The 21,356-nt window shown below is 36.3% G+C and overlaps 1 protein-coding gene across 12 annotated transcripts in view; it reads right to left on the minus strand.

Moving 5' to 3' along the window:
- Positions 1 to 2,356: 2,356 nt before the first annotated feature.
- Positions 2,357 to 21,356, minus strand: part of TBL1XR1 (TBL1X receptor 1) — a 173,800-nt gene continuing 154,800 nt past the window's right edge. For all 12 annotated transcript variants that reach the window (XM_027583737.2, XM_027583738.2, XM_027583733.2 and 9 more), the window contains 6 exons: positions 15,874 to 15,995; positions 15,657 to 15,731; positions 12,192 to 12,319; positions 11,434 to 11,599; positions 8,035 to 8,136; positions 2,357 to 7,189 (listed from right to left, as the gene is read on the minus strand). In XM_027583737.2, coding sequence (XP_027439538.1) covers positions 7,163 to 7,189; positions 8,035 to 8,136; positions 11,434 to 11,599; positions 12,192 to 12,319; positions 15,657 to 15,731; positions 15,874 to 15,995 — 620 coding nt within the window. In that variant the 3' untranslated portion in view covers positions 2,357 to 7,162. The remainder of the gene's footprint in view (positions 7,190 to 8,034; positions 8,137 to 11,433; positions 11,600 to 12,191; positions 12,320 to 15,656; positions 15,732 to 15,873; positions 15,996 to 21,356) is intronic.

The following is a 21,356-nucleotide window of genomic DNA, read 5'->3' on the forward strand; positions in this document are numbered from 1 at the left end:
TACAGTATGCCAGTTACACAACCCCTTCCTTCCCCAGCACCCCCCCCATTATCTATGACACACAAGCATAAAAAAATGCACACATCCCTATGCTGTATTAGCCAGTAGGTTTGGGGTAGGGCCAAGTATTTTATTTTAAAAAAGGGTTTTAATGGACTCCTGGTTAATCAACATTGTTAAAAGGTTTACTTACCTCTAATTTAGTCTGGATTTATCATAAGACATCATTTCCTCCAACACCACATTTGCACAACTTCATACTTCAGTTTATTTGCATACACTAAAATATTTTATCCACTTAAATGGAAATATTTTAAAACGTACTACATAGCTACATTTGTATGTGCTATTGAATTATCTGATGACTCTAGGCCTTTATGATGATATCCATGCTAAATGTGCTATTCCTTACCCTCTACTGAGGTATACTGCTCCTCGGGTACCCAAATTGGAGAATTAGATAATGAACCTGGTCAAGTAGCGTATGTAAATTGAGTCAATAAGAGCTTATTGGAGGAGGACCGGACAATGTGTAGATTTTTCAAATTCCTTTACTTTGAATGTATGAGATTCTGACAGCTGATGCTTTCCAATGTCTCAGACTGAGTTCAGTGTGACTGGTTTTAATGCAACAGTTTGACTACTTGAGGTACTCCCTCAGGGCTTTAATTCCTCTTTAGCAGTCAGGCCCAGTGGCCCTCCAAAGTACGCTTTTGGTATTTCTGGTAGTGCAGTATCTCTTAAAGCAGCCCATTCTGACACTGGATTAGTATAACACACGAACTTAAAAAAAAGAATCGTATTACCTTTTTCTGTGTAGATCCACCCCACTGATCCTAGTTCTAGTTCTTAAGATGTGAACTGTTTGCATAAGTGATCATACAAACCCAACAACCAAGAAACATTAATAATTGTCTTCTGTACTTTACTAAACACTTTGTGTTTAATATATTTTAAATTATAAAGAAATTACAAGGAACTCCTAAAAAATTTAATACAAAAATATTACATGTTAGGACAAATAAGCATTAAGATATGACATTTAAGAAGAAACATGCAGAAAAAGTAGCATAGGGTTAACATTTCATTGTTGACAGAGAGCTTTGGTACAGCAGAGAAAAGCACCATAAATCTACTGTCCATAGTGTCTTTTCCTCCACTGCATTTCGCAAATGAATATATTGGGGAAACAGTAAACTTTCATCTGCTGCTGTGTATAATAGGTGAGAAATTTGATCTATTGCAAAGTATAAGAACTATGAAATTAAAAATAACCCCTTCCATGACTACTGAAACTGATTTGGTTTTACCTTAACTTTAGACGGATTATAATCCTTAGTAGTCCAACACTTTCTGAAAGTGTAAAATGCAGACTATTATTAATCTATGCCATGCAATAAAAGTTAACCCTTTGAAAATGAAAGACTGTCAGACAGTTCTAGCAACTGTAAAAACTTATCATTTAATAAAACATGACAAGTCTATGCCTGTGTTTCCGCTTAAGGAAATGAAAGGGAAAGGCAGAAGACCTAAGAATGTAAGTTTAAAAAACAAAACGAAACAAAAAAAACAAAAACCAAGAAAACAAAAAATGTGCTCAATGATTCTTTTAAAAAGTCTCTAAGTAACTCTTAAGAGCTGGGATTAATTAAAACCAGAAGGTGCCTGGTATCGTTCTTCAAAGATTATAAGGTTTATCAGCAACATAAGCAACCAGCTAAGGAAGAAAACTATTAAATTAGAATAGGTTTATATGAAGAAAAAAATGTCACTAAGGAAGTTGAGAGTCCTGCCCTAAAATCTTCAGCAACATATATATACACACGGTTTTGGGCTCAACTCGAATCTGAAGTCTCTTTTAGTTTACGTGAAAACAATGTCCTTTAAATACAGCATTATTTTCCAAAATAATTCAAAAGTGATTGTTACTTCTTAGCTGATTAAATGCTCTATTATTCTTTAATAAAAATAGTAAATAATCCCTTCATTTAAAAAATCTCATCTCCTGTGAGAAGTAATAAAATAGTAAAATTTGTGATTTTATCTACGGGCTTACTTTAAAGTATCTATCTTAGAAAACAACACATTTATGGAAAACAGTGGTTTGGGTTCTGATGGCAGTTGTTACAACTGATTAAACACCAGTGTGGGAGAGAACAGACATGCTGTATGTCATGAAGGCTAACTCAGAGCAAAAAAAGTTTATTCTACAATAGAACATTGGAAGAGTAAATGCAATTAAAATGTAAACAAGAAATTGTAAACAAGAAATAGCATCCCTCTCTTTACTTGACCAGTAAATAGTCTATACAAACTACATAAATATCAAAGGTTTCATATATGTACACAGCCAACATAATATCAAAATATATTTTATTCTGGACCTCTTTCAGATCTGATTCAAATTACAGTTGTCAAAGCAATACAATGCAAAGGGAAACCGCAACAACAACAACAACAAAAATGTGCCTAGGAAGGATAAAAGGGTCATTGGGGACAAATCATTGTGATGTGGAACCAAAGTACATCGTGAGTGTAATTAACATGGTCCAGGACAGCAGAGAACATCTGGATCAGTCTTCCTTACACAAGAATCATGAAAACTGAACAAGAACGTTCTTTAACACGTACAAAAAACTGTCATGGGCTGGTTTACACTTTTACAACAGTTTTAAAGTTAACTGGATAACTAAAGAAATGATGCAGACATTTTAATCCAGTGCTATAGGTAGGCTCACAGAATTAGACCCAAAGGATTTGCCAAAATCAAAATGAGAACATCATAGCTACAATGTCAAAGTCAGGAAAGAAGAAAATTGCTTCTGTATTTAGGGGTCACAGAGCCACAAAATGCAGTCTGTGTTTGCTTTTAATGAGATGGATAAGTACATCGGACTTAGATACAACATGCAGAATGTTTTCTTGAACTTATGCAGAAACTCCAAAGAAAACATGTAAAACCGTTTACTAGGAAAGAAAAAGATGCCCTAGTTATTCACCCTGCTTCAACACTGTCAACGTAAAGGCAGAAATAAAAGAATGCTATTAATACTTGAGAACTACTGATATAAGACATCAAATTTCTAAATCAGTGTATTAAAAAAGTGAACACTTCCTCTTTTTTTCTCTTCTACATTTAACTAGAATCATGTTAAAAAAATTTGATATTGAATGTGATACTTCAGAGCTACTACCGGAAGGAGTTAATTCATAACTTCCCTACCACCCTCCTTCCATCCCTGCTGATTCAGAAGGAAAAACAAACAAAAACAAACAAACAAAAAACCAACCAGGGTCTCTTGTAGATTTGCTGCTATTCCCCAAAATGTTGGCATTTGCTGCCATGCCACAATGTTGGTCCACTGAAATAGAATTTCTGTGGAAACAGTCAACAGTAATTCACCAAACGCAAGCACCACCCTTAGCATGTGAGAGTAAATGCAGGTTCTATAGAAATGTACAATGTGCTTAAGATGATGAAAACGGTTTTGAAGAGAGTAAACAGCACTGCATTTGAGACTTATTTTTCTGCTTACCTAGTAAAATTTAACATTTTTGCTCACATAAGGACAATCATTTGTGATTCCTTTAAATAGCAAAAATGCATACTCCTCTTCAGGCCTCTATGCAATAATAGTTTACATTACTCTTAACAAAATCATTCTACATAAACAGATAGCTCCTTAAAAATAGTACTCTCTCATTAAATCTAATTTGACAGAAAGAAGTCTAAGGAAAAAAGGAGTGCTTTATAAGTGAAAAAGTACAAATCTTTGGCCTTTCTCTTGACATTTTTATATGTCAAAAAGCAAAAAACCTTCATGTAATTCAATCTAATAATTACTTTTTGCACCATAATTTGTTTTTTACACCACAAAAGGAGGCACTTTCAGTATCTGTAAAAGGTGTTTAATCCTAAAACATACTTACCTAGAGAATTATTAATTAAAACAGAATTCGATATACTCTAAAATCTATTAGGAAATTAAAAGTCACCACTTCTAAAAGTCGTTTGAAAGTCAATGATGGTACCTGACCAGTGACAGTAACGGGGGGTGGAACAGATACAAGAACGTATGGGATTTCCTACATGGAGAAGAAAAGAGGCTATTCCTGGATGAGGTGTAAGAGCAACAGCTGCTCTTTCTTTATTCTACCTTAATCAGTGAGTACTCTGTTCATGCAAGTTTTCCTTTCTGTTTTTCCTTGTAAGTTTCGTACAGCGGCTTATACAACGATACACAATGAACACCACGGAAAATCCACTGCAATCAGTTGATCTTCAGGAGTAAGCGCTCAGAAAAAAAAGGAAGGAAAAACGAGCCGAGAACCTCAAATACAGAATTATGCAGGCCGTGAAACGTGGTCTCTTACAGTCAAGCTGCTGCTCACATCAGAGGCAGTCTTACTGTCGTCCGTGGGGGCAGCATCGTGGCACATCAGCAGGCAGTGATGACGTCAGGACAGCAGCAAAAACGGGCAACTGCATGCGCACAGAGAACCCAAGCCCACAGAGTGGGTGCCCTCCCGGGAAGGTCTGTACTTAAGAGACCCAAGACTTCAGGGTAATAAAGCTCTGTGTTTATAATCTTTTATACGTCCTATTGTGGCTACTATGCTTACGTGAAATAGCTAAATATTTAAAAAAAAAAAAAAAAGAACGAAAGGAAGAAAAGGTGACAATACCATCAAAATGTAGCTGTCTGCTCTGGCAGGCTATACTGAACTTCTTGACTATCTCTTAATCAGCTGGGGGGGGGGTCAATAACTGTATGCAAATGAATAAACTGTCCATATCAAAATACAAAAGTACTATCAGTAATCACCTCTGACTTTCAGATTTAAATTCAGTGCAATTGACAGATGCATCACTAAAGGAAAATGCAGCTTAAACCTACTCAAAACATTTGTGTCTATTCCTGGGAGCACATTTAAAAATTATTGCACAGATTTTTAAATTTTTATTTATTTTTTTTTTTTTAAACAACAACAGAGGTCAACCACAGATGTGGACCTCTAGCAATAAAAGCAGGATTTCAAGTGCCAGATACTCAGCATGTTAGGTTTCCTACGTAAGTCACAGGGTAATAGTTCTAAGTATCTATAATGTGATCCCAAACCCCAAAACCAGCTGGCACAAACCATCATGAATGACTGCCTCTCTGCATGGAAGTCTTAAAAAAGATTATTACAGTATCATAGTCCCCACTAACAATAACTGGGGTACATAGAACAATGTATTGTGAAATTAAGTGTATTTATTCTCTTTACCAATAGCAAATGCTATCCTACCTTAGTAAAACCAAGACTTGCTTCAATCAATGCTGTTTTGTGATGTAGTAAAACAACAAATACTGAAAATCAAAGCTGCGTTACTTGGGTTAAATCGCTTTCTACTTCCACTTAGAACACAGGTTAAAATTTTAGTAGTAAAGGCCTCAAAACAATTAGTGACGGAAATAGTGTTATAAATTTGCTAAGCTTAATAATAAGCAACTCCTTAATTAAAATCTTTGAGATATAAATCTGACTATTCTCTTCAAAATGGACACTTGTGGATACTTACATTAATCATGACAAACCCCGTTAGTCACACGTATAAACACAGCCCCATGCTATCATTTGCAAATTCTGTGTATTTTAGCTTTTAGTTGCGTGAACACAAGAAGAGGTTTGCTCTGATACCTGTATCTTTCAGAAAATACTTGATATTATAAACAGAGTAAAAGACATGATATAGTAGTGATTACTGAGAAAAAAAAAATAGCAGCTTAAACCTATCCATATTTGAAAAAAATGTAGTCACAAGTACCACGAACGCAGAATCAGAGCAGCAGGGAGCTTAGTGCAATTATACTTTTTTTTTTTTTAATTCTGAATCACTGCTATTTAAAAACACCTTGAAGCAAGTCTTTTGTTTTAAAGATTGTTTTTAAACTAAGGTAGCAAACATTTTGCCATGTAATGGCAGTGTTATATGCCGTTATCTTGCTTTGTATAAAGAAAAACAACATGAGAGATTTTTAATACTGGAGTTTGGTTACATTACATATTTAAGCTTCTACACAGAATGATGGACACACTTTGAGAAGCTAATCCTTATCCAGAAACATTTTAATCTCTTAAAAAACAAAGCAAAACAAACAAATAAACAAACAACAACAAAAAAAACCCCAAACCTACTTTGCTCCTTTTCACAATAGTGCACATTTTAACCATAATTTAGTTATGGCTACAAAACATCAGAAGATTTTTTTTTTTATGCATCTTCTCTATGGTATTAAAAAAAAAAAATTGTGCCCTTCTAGTCTTTAATTGGCAGAAATATGTCCCAAAAAAGAAACTATTGCATTTAAGCCACATCACCAAAAAAGAAAACAAAAACAAAACAAAAAAACAAAACAAAAAAAAAAACAGAGCATAATATCCTTTTACTGATGTGTCTTACAGATTGACATGACCAAAAGCCATATAGTTTTCATTCAATTTCCAATTCCCCCTTCCACAACATGCACCAACTGAATATATGCTCTGGGAGCCATAAAATGTACCAAACATCTATCTCTTCAAAAGAATGCATTAAAATATTTTTAAGAATTTTTTGTTTAAAAGGTGAAAAAAATATAAACAAGAAACTGATTCACTCCCTTACTTCATGCATCCATAAACTAAACCAAAAACAAAGTTTAAAAGCAAGAACAAACTACTGCTGCGAGTTTTTGTAAGTCCATTTTCTCTGTACATACAAACTGCTCAACTACTGAAGGGAAAAAAGAATATAATCCATGGTGTCTTCTGATTCAAAGGGGAGAAACAAGGCTGTCATTAGTATCCAAAAACTGGTACACATATGGGCTGCTTTTATAACGCATATTTCTTTCTCTCTTCTGTTTTTCATATCCAAAACTTCTAAATGCTATTTTAGGGGCACAGCAGATTAGATTCCAGCACTTGGTGAACAGAATTCACAAGCTGTGACAAAAATTCTGTCATCTTCAGGGTGCAATTTTGTTTATATACACTGTATGTATATATTTCTTTTAGATTTGGCTGTAGTGGACTGGCCATGGTTCAAGTGGGACTATAGCAGTACATGGGTCAGGGACAGTCATTTTGGCTATGTACACATTCATAGTCGGTCCATGGCTTCCAACTAGTAGCGCTATTTCCGAAGGTCTAATACACAAACCTGTAAGAAATTAAAATAATCAACCGGTGTGTTAAGAATTTCATTGTACATTTTTAGCTTAACGTTTCTATAGTACAGTTTGAAATCTATTTTTACTTTCTAGTTCACGAAACTGGTAAAGCAACAAGAATCATGACACTGGGCACTTAACCAACAGAAATCAGACAAATCATCCAAGAGATGGAGGAAACCACTATGGGCTAACACTATAAAGAACCATGGCTAAAATTCTGAAGATCTACTCTCCATTAATTAAAAAATAGAAAAAAATATGCTCAACATAGACCATTTTCCTAGCTTTTGGGCCTAAATGAAAGAGACCTCAGATTATTCAGAAAACAGCTAAATGGCTAACACCCTCTCCATTTTCCCTTTGCCTTCAGAGCTTTGGAAGCCAAAACTAGGATTTCTATAAAGAGTTGGCCAACCTCATCCTGAAAGTCTCTCAGTATCACACATTCCTCAATGCAGGACTCAACTGCCTCTACTCCCCCTGCCCTGGGCCACCAACACTCTTCTGCAAGGAAGACAAGGTAGAAATAGGCATTAAAAATTCTAATCTCTCTCAGAGTGGTACTGTTCTACACTCAATTTCATTAACAGAGGTTTACATTAAAAATAACCATTTCTTGGTTAGGAAGATACTCTTTTGGCAAACACAGCCTATATTTTTTTTACATTATTTCAATGAAATAAACATGAAAAATATACAACGTCCAGTAAAGAAGATCAATGCCATAATATGTATTTTGAAAAGAAGACTTTTGTAGTCGCAACCACAATAAGCCTCATTTATTTACTACACTTACACACCCACCCCCTTGGAAACACTTCATTCTACTTACTGAACCATCTGACGCACTGGCTCCAACTTTGTCTCCTGCTGCATTCCAGCAAACTTCAAAAATTCCACCTGTTCCCCTATAGCTGTGAACTAGAGCACCTGTCTAAAAATGAAAACACAGATTCTTAAAAATGGGAACATATATTATTAGAAATCCAAACTATTGAGGTAAAATACTGTATGGCATTATTTCTAGCAATCAGAGATGGAATTTAGCTTTGACTCCAAAATAAATTACAAGTTTTCAAACACTAGAAATGCGATGATGATCCTTCTATAAAATGATAAATAACACTTGCCTGCTCTCAACAGATCTCTCTCTCTCTCTCTCTCTCACACACACACACACACACACACACACATACACACACACACACACACTCAGTTTCTCCAGTATTGATAATCATTCTTAGCTAAGATATCTTTGGCCTCTTTGATACAGTTAACAATGGAGTCAAACATTCAGTGTATGACTTGAAATAAATTTGTTGTTGTTGAAGGATGCATGAGTTTGGCTAACATATAGAGAGACAAAATGAAGTCAGAATTTCTTTGATAAAATATCTTAGAAAGTACAATAAAACTAGTAAAGACAATTCCAGTGTAAGTCTGTTAGTTACTCTATATTTACTGAGAAGCCCCTAGAGGAGATAAAAAAAAAAAAAAAAAGAAAAAGAAACCAAAATTATTCAGCTACTCTCTGAATAATTAAAACTCAGTTAAAAAACATATTCTCCTAGGAAACCAGTCATTAAACAGGGCAAAGATCAGAGGCTCCATGGTGAGAAACTGGAAAACAATGAAAAATATGCTTCTGGGTTTTCTGCCCTGACAGGGCAGAGAAGTATCTCTCAGCTTTATGATAACCTAAAAAGGTCAAACTAGAAGTGGCAGATCTACCTAAAAACAACATGGCATAAGACATGTACCTTGTAAATACCTCCTCAGACAGCCAATCCTAATTTAATTACTAAGCCAGAACTCTCTTTTCCCTTGCTTTCCTCTTCTAAGTCATTCCACTAATACTGCAGAAACCATAGGTGCATTGCTACAGATGATCACATCAGAAAGGTTCAACTGTTTTCTTCACCCTACCTAAAGTTTCTTACAATTTAAAAGATTAATGAAAGTGTGAGTATAGTGGGTTGTGAGTGTATTTCCCCATGGTTAATTAGGAGAAAGGAGTGGCACCAACAAAAATCTAAAATCTGTTGATGTACAGGAAAGTAAAAATCTACAGGACAGTAAGCTCTGGGGTTTAAAAAAACCAACTTTCTTTCCAAAGCACTTACCAATTTCTAAGCTCAAATTAGGCTATAACTGAAGAACCAAAATAGCATGGGGTCAACAAGCTAGAGCTATAACATTAACAAAAATCAATGGATTAACAGCACTACTCAAATCTGTATATATATGTTCAGACCAGACTTCAACAACTGACCTGTGAAATGCTTAGGTAACATATCATATGGATGATAATCCAAATGAGGAAAGAAAAAACTAGATTTATATATGACAAAAAGACAATGACTGCACTAAAAACTCACTAGATGCATCTTACGATTTTCAAACTTAAAAAAGTAAAATGATTATTTTTTGATAACACAATAGTGTTACATCTAAATAGCATGGATAGTTGCTCAAATGCCCCTAAGAGCCTACCAGTATCCTCCATTAGAATTCTACATTTCTATACCCAAAGGGAGTAAATAAGTGACTGAAAATGTAGACAACAGGCAGATTATCTATAGATTATTTAGAAAGTCTCTGCTATTCAATCATAATAAAAAGATTAAAAGGAGGGCGCCTGGGTGGCTCAGTTGGTTAAGCGACTGCCTTCGGCTCAGGTCACGATCCTGGAGTCCCAAGATAGAGTCCCGCATCGGGCTCCCTGCTCAGCGGGGAGTCTGCTTCTCCCTCTGCCCTTCTTCCCTCTCATGCTCTCTCTCTACCATTCTCTCTCTCTCTCAATAAATAAATAAAAATCTTAAAAAAAAATTGAAAAAAAAAAAAGATTAAAGGGAAGTCAAGGGGAAACCTAAACTATTAAAACTAGTAAGAGAGCTCAGAGAGGTGGATGGATTCAGTTTCAATATGCCAAAAGTTGTAATGTTCCAAACGCAAGCAACAACCAGTAAGTAAAAGGAATATATTTTTAAAAAGACGTCATTCGTGGCTAACAATAATATCCATAAGGCACTTCAGAGTAAATTAAGAAAAAAGATCTTCATAAAAAAATTTAAAACTTTAATGAAGGGAGAAGAAAGACTTAATGAGGGGGGATCTACATAGTTATTAAAACTATGCTAATGATGCAGGTACATACAAATGTCTATCAATGTGGTACAAGAGAATCCATAAATAAACCACAATAACAATGTGGTATATGAAAGAAGTGGCATTATGAGACAGCAAAGGGGTAAATAGGGTTGAAACAAATGGCTATCCATTAGAAACATAAAATTAGATCTCTACCTCAGATTATACATATAAAAATCAATTCCAAGGGGGTTAAAAATATAAATTAAAAAATAAAACAGTTGAGTATAAAAATGACAGAATGTTAGTAATTCTATTCACAAAAAATGTCAGGAAGAATGAAAGAAGTTAATAGTTACTTGTAAGGGGATCAAGAAGAAAATGGGAGCTCTAAGACTTCCCAGTGGATACCTTTTCAGTGTTTAGGGGGTACCATTTGAATGATACTTGAAAATGATGATTTATGCAGAACAGTCTGACCAACTATGATGATCAGCTACACAAAAAGAAAGAGCTCACAGTAACTGATTATGGGTGTACTACGACCACCTAAGAAGTGATCACTGATGGGCTGGGGGAGTCAAGCGACTGCTATTAAAAAAACAGTACGTGGAGCATAAACACTAAACAGGTGAGAAGATGAAACAAGTTACAGCAACTGGCTGTTTTCTCCATTTTTAGGAAAGGATCTCTCTATACTACTGTCCCTACAAAGGTAGTATAGTTTTAAGTTTATTCCTGATAAATCACTGTGTTCAGCCATAAAATCTTGTCCTTTAGTACATTTTATTAATTGCTCATATATAGCTCCTTCAAAAACAAGTCTTCCAGAAAATAAAGAAACTATATCATTTATCTAAACATGCACCTTAAATTCTCATATTTTAGGTCAGCAAACTTGAAAAAAAAATAAAACAAGAATCTAAATTTATTTATTTCTAAATTCTGGTCTACATTAGGAAAATATAACTTCAACTGGCTTCAGTCTTTGTAAATTCAAAAAAAAGTACTCATTTAAAAACTAAGGATTGAACTAATGTCATAAAAGGAATGACAACCAAAAGAGAAAAGACAATTTATATAGGCAAGTGCTTCTCAGTAACTATGAAAACAGGTGATGATTTAAATAACTAAGACATACCTGTGTGTTCCAGATGTGCACACATTTATCAAAAGAACCACTTGCCAGGTACCTGCCATCAGGACTGAAAGCCACACTGTACACAGGCTCTTGGTGTTTTGTCAAAGTATGGATGCAAATTCCTCGGTCTACGTCCCATAATCTAACAGTAGAATCGAAGGATGCACTAACAAAGGAGGCAACAAAATTGACTTTGTAAGTAATGAAATACTCCCATGCCCCACCCCCAATCTATAATATTCAGCCATTTCTAGTAGCTAGCCACAAATTCCTTATGAGACGCAGACTGGGCTGTTAGGAAGCAAGTGTTCTGGAAGCAAAGTTATATAGGAGAAAAGGAACTTTAAGGGCATCTCCGAGTCCCTGAATTGAAAAAACAAAATGAGCTAAATTTACTGTATTCCTTTGCTCTTTAAATAATTCTTTTATATTGACTGATCCATGGTTCTGAACAATGTACTGACTATATTTTTATTTTTTTAATGCTGAAGAAACTGTATTGCACTATGCCTATGCCTCAATTACCTGAGTTTTAATCAGTATCTGATATCATCAGTAAATATTTGATAACCCCAGATATAAAAATCCACTATGGCCTGAAATAAGAATAAAACTCCAAGTTTTAAACGTTCCCATCAAAAAAACAATCTTTGCAGGATACATTCCCATTTCATGGAATCTTTCCTAACTCTGTCATATTTATTAGAAGCTTTTTGTGTGGAAGACTCATAAAAGGAAGAGTGAAACATAAATATTACCTTGCTAACATAAGGTTGGCATTTGGATTATTTGTTCCTGGCCCTGTTGGACTCCATTTGATAGTATAGATTTCTTTATTATGTGCTTGCAAATCATGGACACAATTGTCTTGTTTCATACTCCATATCTGAGCAAAAAAGAAAAACGTATGTAATTATATTTTCCTATACAAAGGATACATTTAAAAATACTATTGGGCCAATCTAAAATATCAGCAGTATAACCAGAACGATGATTAGAGATCAAGGAAATATTTGCAAAGAAATTAAAATGTAGAATTTATTTAATATTTATCTTTTAAAAATGACAAATTAGCTTTAAGTCCTTTCCAAATGTTCACTATTCTGAGGCTTCAAGATTGAATTAGCTGTAGTTCTAAGATTAACTCTGAGAGCTTCAGATGGTACAAACTTCAACATTAGTAAGTCCCTTGGATAGTGATCCTAAAATGTTTAAGGCATTAGTTTTAACATTGTCCCTTAAATAAAAGATGTAGATTACAAATTCTTCTTAGGATTTAGAATCAGAAAATACTTTGTAACAGAGAAGGGCAAATAGATAAGCAACGTGCAAATAATATATTCCTGTATGACACTAAAACACAGGCAACAAAAACAAAACCAAAAAGCCAAAAGGGACTATATAAGATTAAAAAGCCTCTGCACAGCAAAGGGAACAATAAAGAGACAAATGACAGAATGGGAGAAAAAAATATGCAAACCATGTATCTATAAAAAAAAAGGGTTAATTTTGAAAATATATGAGGAACTCCTACAACTCAATAGCAAAAACCCTAATAATCCAATTTAAAAATGGGCAAATGACTTGAACAGACCCTTCTTCTAAGAAAATATACAAATGGCCAATAGGTATATGAAAAGATGCTCAATGTCACTAGCCATAAGGGAAATGCAAATAAAAACTACAATGAGATATCATTTCACATCTATTAGGATTTTATTATAAAATAAAAAAGACAATAAATGTTGACAAGGACGTGGAGAAATTAGACCACCTGTAGTACACTATTGGTGGGAATGCAAAATGACAGCCGCTATGAAAAACAGTAGGGAGGATATCCAAAAAAATAAAAACAGAACTTTCATATTATCCAGCAATCCCACCTCTGCGTATTTATCCAAAAGAACTGAAATCAGGGTCTTAAAAATATATTTGCACTCCCTGTTCATTGCAGCATTGGTCACAAAAGATATGGAAACAACCCAAGTGTCCATCAATGGATGAATGGATAAAGAAAATGTGGTGTTATATACAATGGAGTATTTATCATTCAGCCTTAAAAAAAAGGAATTCCTGAACTATGCAACAACATGGATGAATCTTAAGGACAAATACTGCATGGTTCCATTTATATGTGGTATCTATAAGAGTCAAACTCACAGAAGCCAAGAAAAGAATGGTAGCTGCCAGAGGCTGAGGGAAGAGGAGAGGGGGACCAGCTAAACAACAAGTGTAAAATTTCAGCTCTACAAATCTACAATATTGTGCCCATAGATAACAATACTGTGCTGTACACTTAAAAGTCTGATTAAGAAGATCTCGTTAGGTTTTGTTACCATAATAAAAGTTTAGAAAATGACTCCTACAGAACCAACCATGAAAAATAAAGCAATTAATTAAAGTCAAAATGATGAGTAGAGAATAATTAGACTTGCTTGAGTTGAAAACCTATGAGTACAGAGGTAAAGAAACCTACACTGAGAGTACTTCTGGCAAAATCATTCAATAAAGACATGGGAGTAAATCTTGCCAAACACAAATGCACATCAAAACCCAACTGCCAACAACAACAAAAAGAACTCACAAAAATTAGGTGTGTTTCACATGTCTGCAATGTACCCAGTAAGAGATAATGAAGCAAACCCATAATGTTTTTAGATCCTAGACATTTATAATTCCATGTAAATAAGCCCCCAAAATATGTTTCAAAACTTACTTCATTTGACCTTTCAATAGCATTGCCACTGCTAGCCACTCCTATCCATCACCTCCCTTGAAACATTCTTTTCTGAACACTCTATCTCCATTTGGGTCATTCCTCCTCAGTTTCCTTTTGGAAGCTCGTTCCTCTTGAGCTGGTAATTATTGGCAGTTAAGTTCTTAAGACTTTCTATTTCTAAGGTTCCCCTCTTTCCTTACTCTGTCCTTTCTCCCTACACAACTTCATCCAAGCCCACCTGCAGAGAAGTCCCAAATGTTTATACCAAGGGTAGAGTTCTTCTTGGAGCACCAGGCCCACCCAGCACCTCCACCTGCCTGGCTCAAATCACTGTTCAGGTTTTGCATGATCTTCTGACTCCTGTTCCTTGTTCTCAGAATTTGGCTCCATTACACAATATCGACCCATCTCATTTCTCCTTTAAAACTCTGACCTTTCATTATTGTTAGGACAAAAAGCTAACACTTTCAAGTCCAAACTGCTCTAACTGCTCAGTAGACTCTCCAGCCACTGGCCTTTCAACTCCACATACGTGCCATACTCTGTTCCACAAGGCTTTCATTTTATGACTGCAATGCACGTGCATGCAAAGTAAACTCGGACAAAATCATTAAGAAAAGCCTTTTTACTAGCAATGTCTGCAAGGGAGCTCAGGCTTGAGAAAACTGTATGACTAAAAACACAGCAGGTATTTAAGGGAAAAACCCCACCAGGTTACCAAGATTACATTTAGTCTGTTCACAGGAGGAAAAAGCGGTTTTCCCTCATGATTCCTCCATCTTAAGGGTCACCACATCTGCAGTCGTGGGCATTGCAGAGTCAAGGATAAAATTATTTTCAGGAGAGTTACTATGTTGCAGGAAAGGGCTCAAAGCTTCATTAATACTGGAAATTTGTATTAGGTTGTTCTTTACCTCAAAACGCTTTTTTTCTCTAAATATGATGTGCACAGGTGCAAAGTGTTAGTTTTGCTTTTAGTCATGCTGACAAGAAAAACATAAATCCATGTCGAGCTGCTGATGCTGGCATGTCAGCAAGCCTCACTCACCAACTAAGCAATTCTCTGCTATAGATCAGCTTCCCAGCAAGGATGATATACATTCTCACCACAAAATCAAATTTATACAATTCACAGAATTTCAGCAAAATCCACAAATGCTACAAAGATCTGTTGCTTATTAGTCAATTTTTTACATGTGCAAATAACTTTAATTGCACCAGTATATGACCTTCTAGAAGTGAAGACAAGACAGAGGTTTCTTAGCACCACAATTCCTATCAAACACTCTTTTAAGTAGAATTTATTTGCTATATTTAAACACTTGAAATACTTCACAAAATAAAATATAAAAAACAATGATTAACTATTAAAAACTAGAGTAAATCCTGACCCATGTTTAAGCATTCAAGGAACTGTAAGAGACATTCTAACTGATCTAAAAATGGCCAGAGCACCCATTCTTGGTGACACCTCCATTGCATGTCTCCCCACTATTCGAATTACCTTCAAAGTCATGTCATCAGAACAGGAGGCCAGAAGATTGCCAGTTGGGTCCCATTTGATAGCATTTACTTCATTCTAAAAATAACAGTAAATATTCATTTTCATTTTATAGACTGGATTGCTCTTTGGATAGTAAACATACATACTTCAAAAACCACTCTGTAATATTACTTATTCATCATAACCACTTTAAAAGGGGGGGGGGGAGGCTACTCACCGTGTGTCCCTGGAATGTTTTAATAGGTCTGTCTTGTCCTAATTTACAGACATGAATGCACATATCTGTACTACAAGAAGCAAAGGTGTTGTTGCTCTGCCAATCAACATCCAGTGCTGGTGCTGAAAAGGAAAAAGGGCTAGGTTTACATTCATTCCACAGGTACTGAAATCTGGGAGCTCTAGTTTTAAACCATGCTGGACGTTAAGTGTGGTAATGGGAACTTAAGCATTTTATCATTTTTAGAATTTTTAAAAATGAGGGCATCTAAATATCACAAATATTAAATTTCCATTCAGTTCTCTCTATGTGAGACACAGCCTAACAGAAAGTAACGCAGGTGACTAGGCTTCCTGACAGCATCCTCTATGAATGACTAGCACTGCATTCTTGGTATCGCACTTATAAACCTTTAAAAGTGATGTTATACTTCCTTTTATTTCTAAAATTCTCTTGAGTGTTCAATGGACAAGGGAGCTTGGTTCTGCCACTCCCTAACCATTGGGCCCCAAGCAAGTCATTTAACCTCTCATGCTATTTTCCTCATCTAAAAAAAGGGGATAAAACCTTTAAGCTTAATACACAAGGATACTGTGACGATCAAGTGAGATGGTGCATGTGAAAAGGACTCTGTAAATGACAAGTTAGACAAATGTTACGCTGAATAGTTTCCAATCCACCCATCTGATAAGTGGAATATTGCAGATGACTGCAAATACATTTTCTTCTGATTCTTGTCAAATACCACTTAAAACCTACATCACTGAATTTAAAACCTCAGATGCCCAAAAGCTGGCTGGCTATTAATAGTTACTTTAGCTCTGGTATGACTGGAGATTTTCTTTTCATCTCCCCCTGCCGCAAGGTGCAAAGGCTCTCTAATTAGTAATGCAGATTAACGCAGTGGCAGCAAGTAACTGGGTTAGGCAACAGAGCACACAGCACCGGATTTAGAGCAGTGTGGATGCGACGGCCCATTAGCCAAGGGTAGTTTTTGCGTTTCATCTGGCTGGGGGTGAGGATCAAAAGAAGACCTATGAATGTGAACATCATACAAAACTCAGATTTTAGTGTCCTTATAATAAAATTTCATTAAAACCTAGACAAGTTCATTCGGTTACGTATCATGGCTGCTTTGCACTACAGGGGCAGACCAGACTGGCTCCAACAGAGATCCTGCAGCTTATCAAGCCAAAACATGGTACGTTCTGGCCCTCTGCAGAACAAGGTTACCATTCGGAGCAGACACTAAGAGACAAGGGGAAACAGGAAGTTACAGTAAAGCTGTATATTCCCATTATTAGAGATATAAAGTATTTAATAAAGGAGGTCAGAACTTGTGTGTATGGGAAAGAAACAACAAACCACTTCCTCACTGTTATGTATCTATGCATCATAGTAACTGGCTGTTTTCACACTGAGCATATTACAAAATAGGTATTCTGAGCACCGTTAGACTGTTAAGCCAAGTGAGCAGAGTGAGGAGCAGGTTGTATTCTACTACCTTCGTGGGCAACAGGCCTTCAAAGGTGTCTGCAGGCTCCCTCCTTTGCAGACCCCCTTTACCTGTGCTCTGTGTCCCAGTTTCTGAGTGTTTTGGTGCTAAGGGCTCCCAGGGTAAACTTCTTCAGAGAACTGCCTTGTTCTGCTGCTGTCTCCAACACCGCCCCCTGCCCCCCCAGCCAAAAATGGCTAGTACCCGATGGCTGGTCGTATGTAGTTGGGTTTGGGGGAAAGAGGGGGTGATTCAAAAATCTAGTGTGTGGTTCAAGATGAGAAAAACTCCAACGTGTAGTGAACACTCCAAAACCCTGCCTGGATCAGGCTGGGGCTGCGCCCTCTTCCCCATCCTGATCCCTACAACTCCTCACTTGTTTCTCCTGAGAATGTTTCCTTAATAAATCACGCCACTCAAATGCTTGGCTCCAGGTTTGCTTCTAGGAGAATCCAACTTAAATCAGCCAGTAAACAAAAGTACAGGCCAACTTTGATGAGCATTATGTATGAACTCTACTGCTGTCTGTACACATCGCACCGTCTTAGATGCGTGTCGATGACTGTCCTGCCCATTGTCTGCTTGTTCTCAGGGCCATTCCTTACCACACTCTGTCCTGCTATGCTTAACACACAGTGGGTGGACTCTTGCAAATTACATATCCCAGGTTCCTGTGCCTACTGGTTTCCAGATGGATTCATACAGTGAGAGACACTGTCGAGAGCCCAAGGTCAAGAGAAACAAAGACAGGTAATTTTGCTCTCATCTCTCTTTTAAGGCTGGTTGTCTGGCAGTGGCAACGGTTACTCCAAGGTGCCTGTTCTTGCCAGGCAGTTCTTGTTTCTCCCCTTCTAATTCCCACTGACCAGAGGGATCCTGCCTTCTCTATAGTCTTAGGTTTTCTGCAGTTCTTACACTCCGGGGTACCTCATAGTCCTCTGGTTTTCATTCTTCCAACACCTCTGCAACTATTTCCTTGTACTAAATTCCTCTTCTTGGACGACCTTGGTTTGGATTCTGTTTTTGTGCCTGGAATCTGACTAGTACCTACTACACTTTCTTTTTGACATTAAATACTATTACATAAGATATCATTTCAAAAATAATTTTAATAAAATGTTTCTTTGATAAATAAATGGCTCTAGTGTTAAGTGGTGGGGGAAAAAGCCTGAAAAATCCAATAAACTTAGAAAACAACTGAAAGTATAATAAAATGCTACAAAGAATGCCAAGAATCTGTCATGATGCATCAGGATGTTAATCTGATGCAGAGCTGTCTGCCAAACAGGAGATGGGAGGCTGAGAAAGTAAGAAGTGGCATTCAAACAAACACACCATTAGGTTCAGAACAAAACGAAGACCGTATGACCAAGTAAAGCTAACTGGGGGAAGTTAGGGCATGCTGCAACATGAGCTGTACGATTTGTGCTTTGTGATACACCTGGCTCATAAAATACAAGGGTTAAAAACTGGTGTAATCTAAGAATACCTGCGTCCTTACTTTTGGCTTACTCCTAAAATAAAAAGAGTCTAGGTGATGCAAATTCTTTAGGCAAGAAATACATCTCTATGGGCTGGCTCAGTCGGAAGAGCACAAGACTCTGGATCTTGGGGTTCTGAGTTCAAGCCCCAAGATGGGTGTAGAGATGACTTAATAAGGCTACACAATCTTTTAAAATCTTGGAGCTAAGATTAAAATTTTTGTGTCCTACTATTTTTGATATATTTTTGTTACCCCCTCCATCCTTCATAATTTAAAAAGGTAACAAATGAACCAAACCTATGCAGTAAAGAGAGAAAGACATTTATTACTCATCTGCATTTTTTTAGAAACCACTTTACTGAAATATAAATCACATACTATAAAATTCGTCCACTTAAAGTGTACACTTCAGTGGGTTTGGGCATATTTTATTATTAATTTTTAAATACTGTGGTCATATATAACATAAAATGTCATTTTATTAAGTGTACAATCAGTGGTATTAATTATGCAACCACCACTATTTTCACACTTTTTCATCACCCCAAGCAGAAACTCTGTAGCCATTAAGCAATAACTCCCCATTTCCCCCTTCCCCCACTCCTGAGAACCTCTAATCTTTGTCTCTATGAATGTGCCTGTTCTAGATAGTTAATAAGTAAAATTACACTGTTTGTCCCTTTGTGTCTGCTTTATTTCACTTAGCATAATGAATATAACGTTCACTAACGTTGCCGCATGGGTCAGAACTTCATTCCTCTTCATGGCTGGGTAATAATCCACTGTACATGTAGACCACATTTTGTTTATCCATTTGTCTGTTGATGGACACTGGGTTGTTTCCCCCTTTTGGCCACCGTGCATAATGTTGCTATCAACACTGACAAGAATCTGTTCAAGTCCCTGCTTTCAAGTCTTTGGGATGCATACCTAGGTGCAGAACTGCTGGATCATAATACGCTAATTCTACGGTTAGCTTTTTGAAGACGTGTCCTACTGTTTTTCCACAGTAAGTGACAGTACGATTTTACAAACCTACTAGAGAAGTATAAAGGGCCTAATTTCTCCATATCCTCATGAACGTCATTACTTCTTCTAGCCATACAAATGGGTATGAAATGGCCATTTATTGTAACTCATCTGTAATCATGATTTATGCTTTCTGCAAGAGTGTATATGGGAGACAATTTAGCATAGCAATTAAAATATAGTAATTTAAAAAGCATGGTAGACTTCCATTTCTGGTCAAGATGGAGTTAATAGGGTCCAAATTTACCTCCTGCCCAAAAACAATCAGAAAACTTACAAAATATATGAGCTAACAATTCAAGACAGTAGACAGACACCAGGCAATAAAAGACAGGAGTTCTGAGAAAATGGGAACCAACCATCAATGTGCCCTTTTATAACTGCCCAAAGCTTACAATTTGGGGGGAGAAAAAGTCCAGGTCTTGGCACAGGGAAGAGGAATCTCTAGGCAGACATCAATAAATTTCCTGAATGAAGAGACAAAGCTGAGAATCTAGGGAGACTAAGGCAGCTGGAATTTATAAGACAGATCACTGGAAAAGAGAGAGCGAGCTACACAGAGATGTCACTTAGTAGTAATTAGAAGTAAATTTATAGCACTAAATATCCATATTAGAAAAGCAGAAAGGTCTCAAATCAGTGACCTCAACTTCCACATCAAGCAAATAGAAAACAAGAGCAAATTAGATTGACACTGAAAGCATGATTCATAAAAGAACAAATAAATAATTTATGGAACTCATCAACATTAATAACTCCTGATCTTCCAGGGATACTGTTGTTTTGTTTTGTTTTCTTTGAAATAGAGTTAACACAGAGGGATACTGTTAAAACAATGCAAAGACGAGCCAGAGACTGTAAGACAGCATTTGTAAATACCTGATTAACTTGTATCCGGAACACATAAAGAACAGAAGAAAACAATAAATTAAAGATCCAAAGATCTGATTAGATATTTCACCAAGTAAGATCTACAGCACGTGACAGGATGCTCTAATGTCACTGGTTATTAGGAAATGCAAATTAAACCACAATGGGATATTAATACCCACTTATTAGAGTGGCTCCAGCTAATGACACTGACCACTTATCAAGTGCTGGCAAGGGCATGGAGGGACTAGAATATCCACGGTTGCTGAAAATGTCAATCAGTATGGAAAATGTAAGCTTTGGAAAAACAGTTCAGCAGTTTATTAACAACTTAAACATATACCTCCCATGTAATCTAGCTATTCTATTCTTAGACATTTGCATGGGAGAAATGTACAAGTCCACGCAAAGACTTGTACATGAATAATGATAGCAGTTTTATTTATAATAGCCCAAAAACCTGGAAACAACCCAAATCTGCTTTAATAGGTGAATGGATAAACAAACTGTGGTGTATCCACACAATGAAATACTACTCAACAATTGAGGCAAATGAAAACAATTTCTCAGAGTGAAAGAAACCAGACCAAAAAAGTATGATTCCAT

This window comes from Zalophus californianus, chromosome 1 (assembly GCF_009762305.2).
Source record: "Zalophus californianus isolate mZalCal1 chromosome 1, mZalCal1.pri.v2, whole genome shotgun sequence".
Lineage (NCBI taxonomy): Eukaryota > Metazoa > Chordata > Mammalia > Carnivora > Otariidae > Zalophus > Zalophus californianus.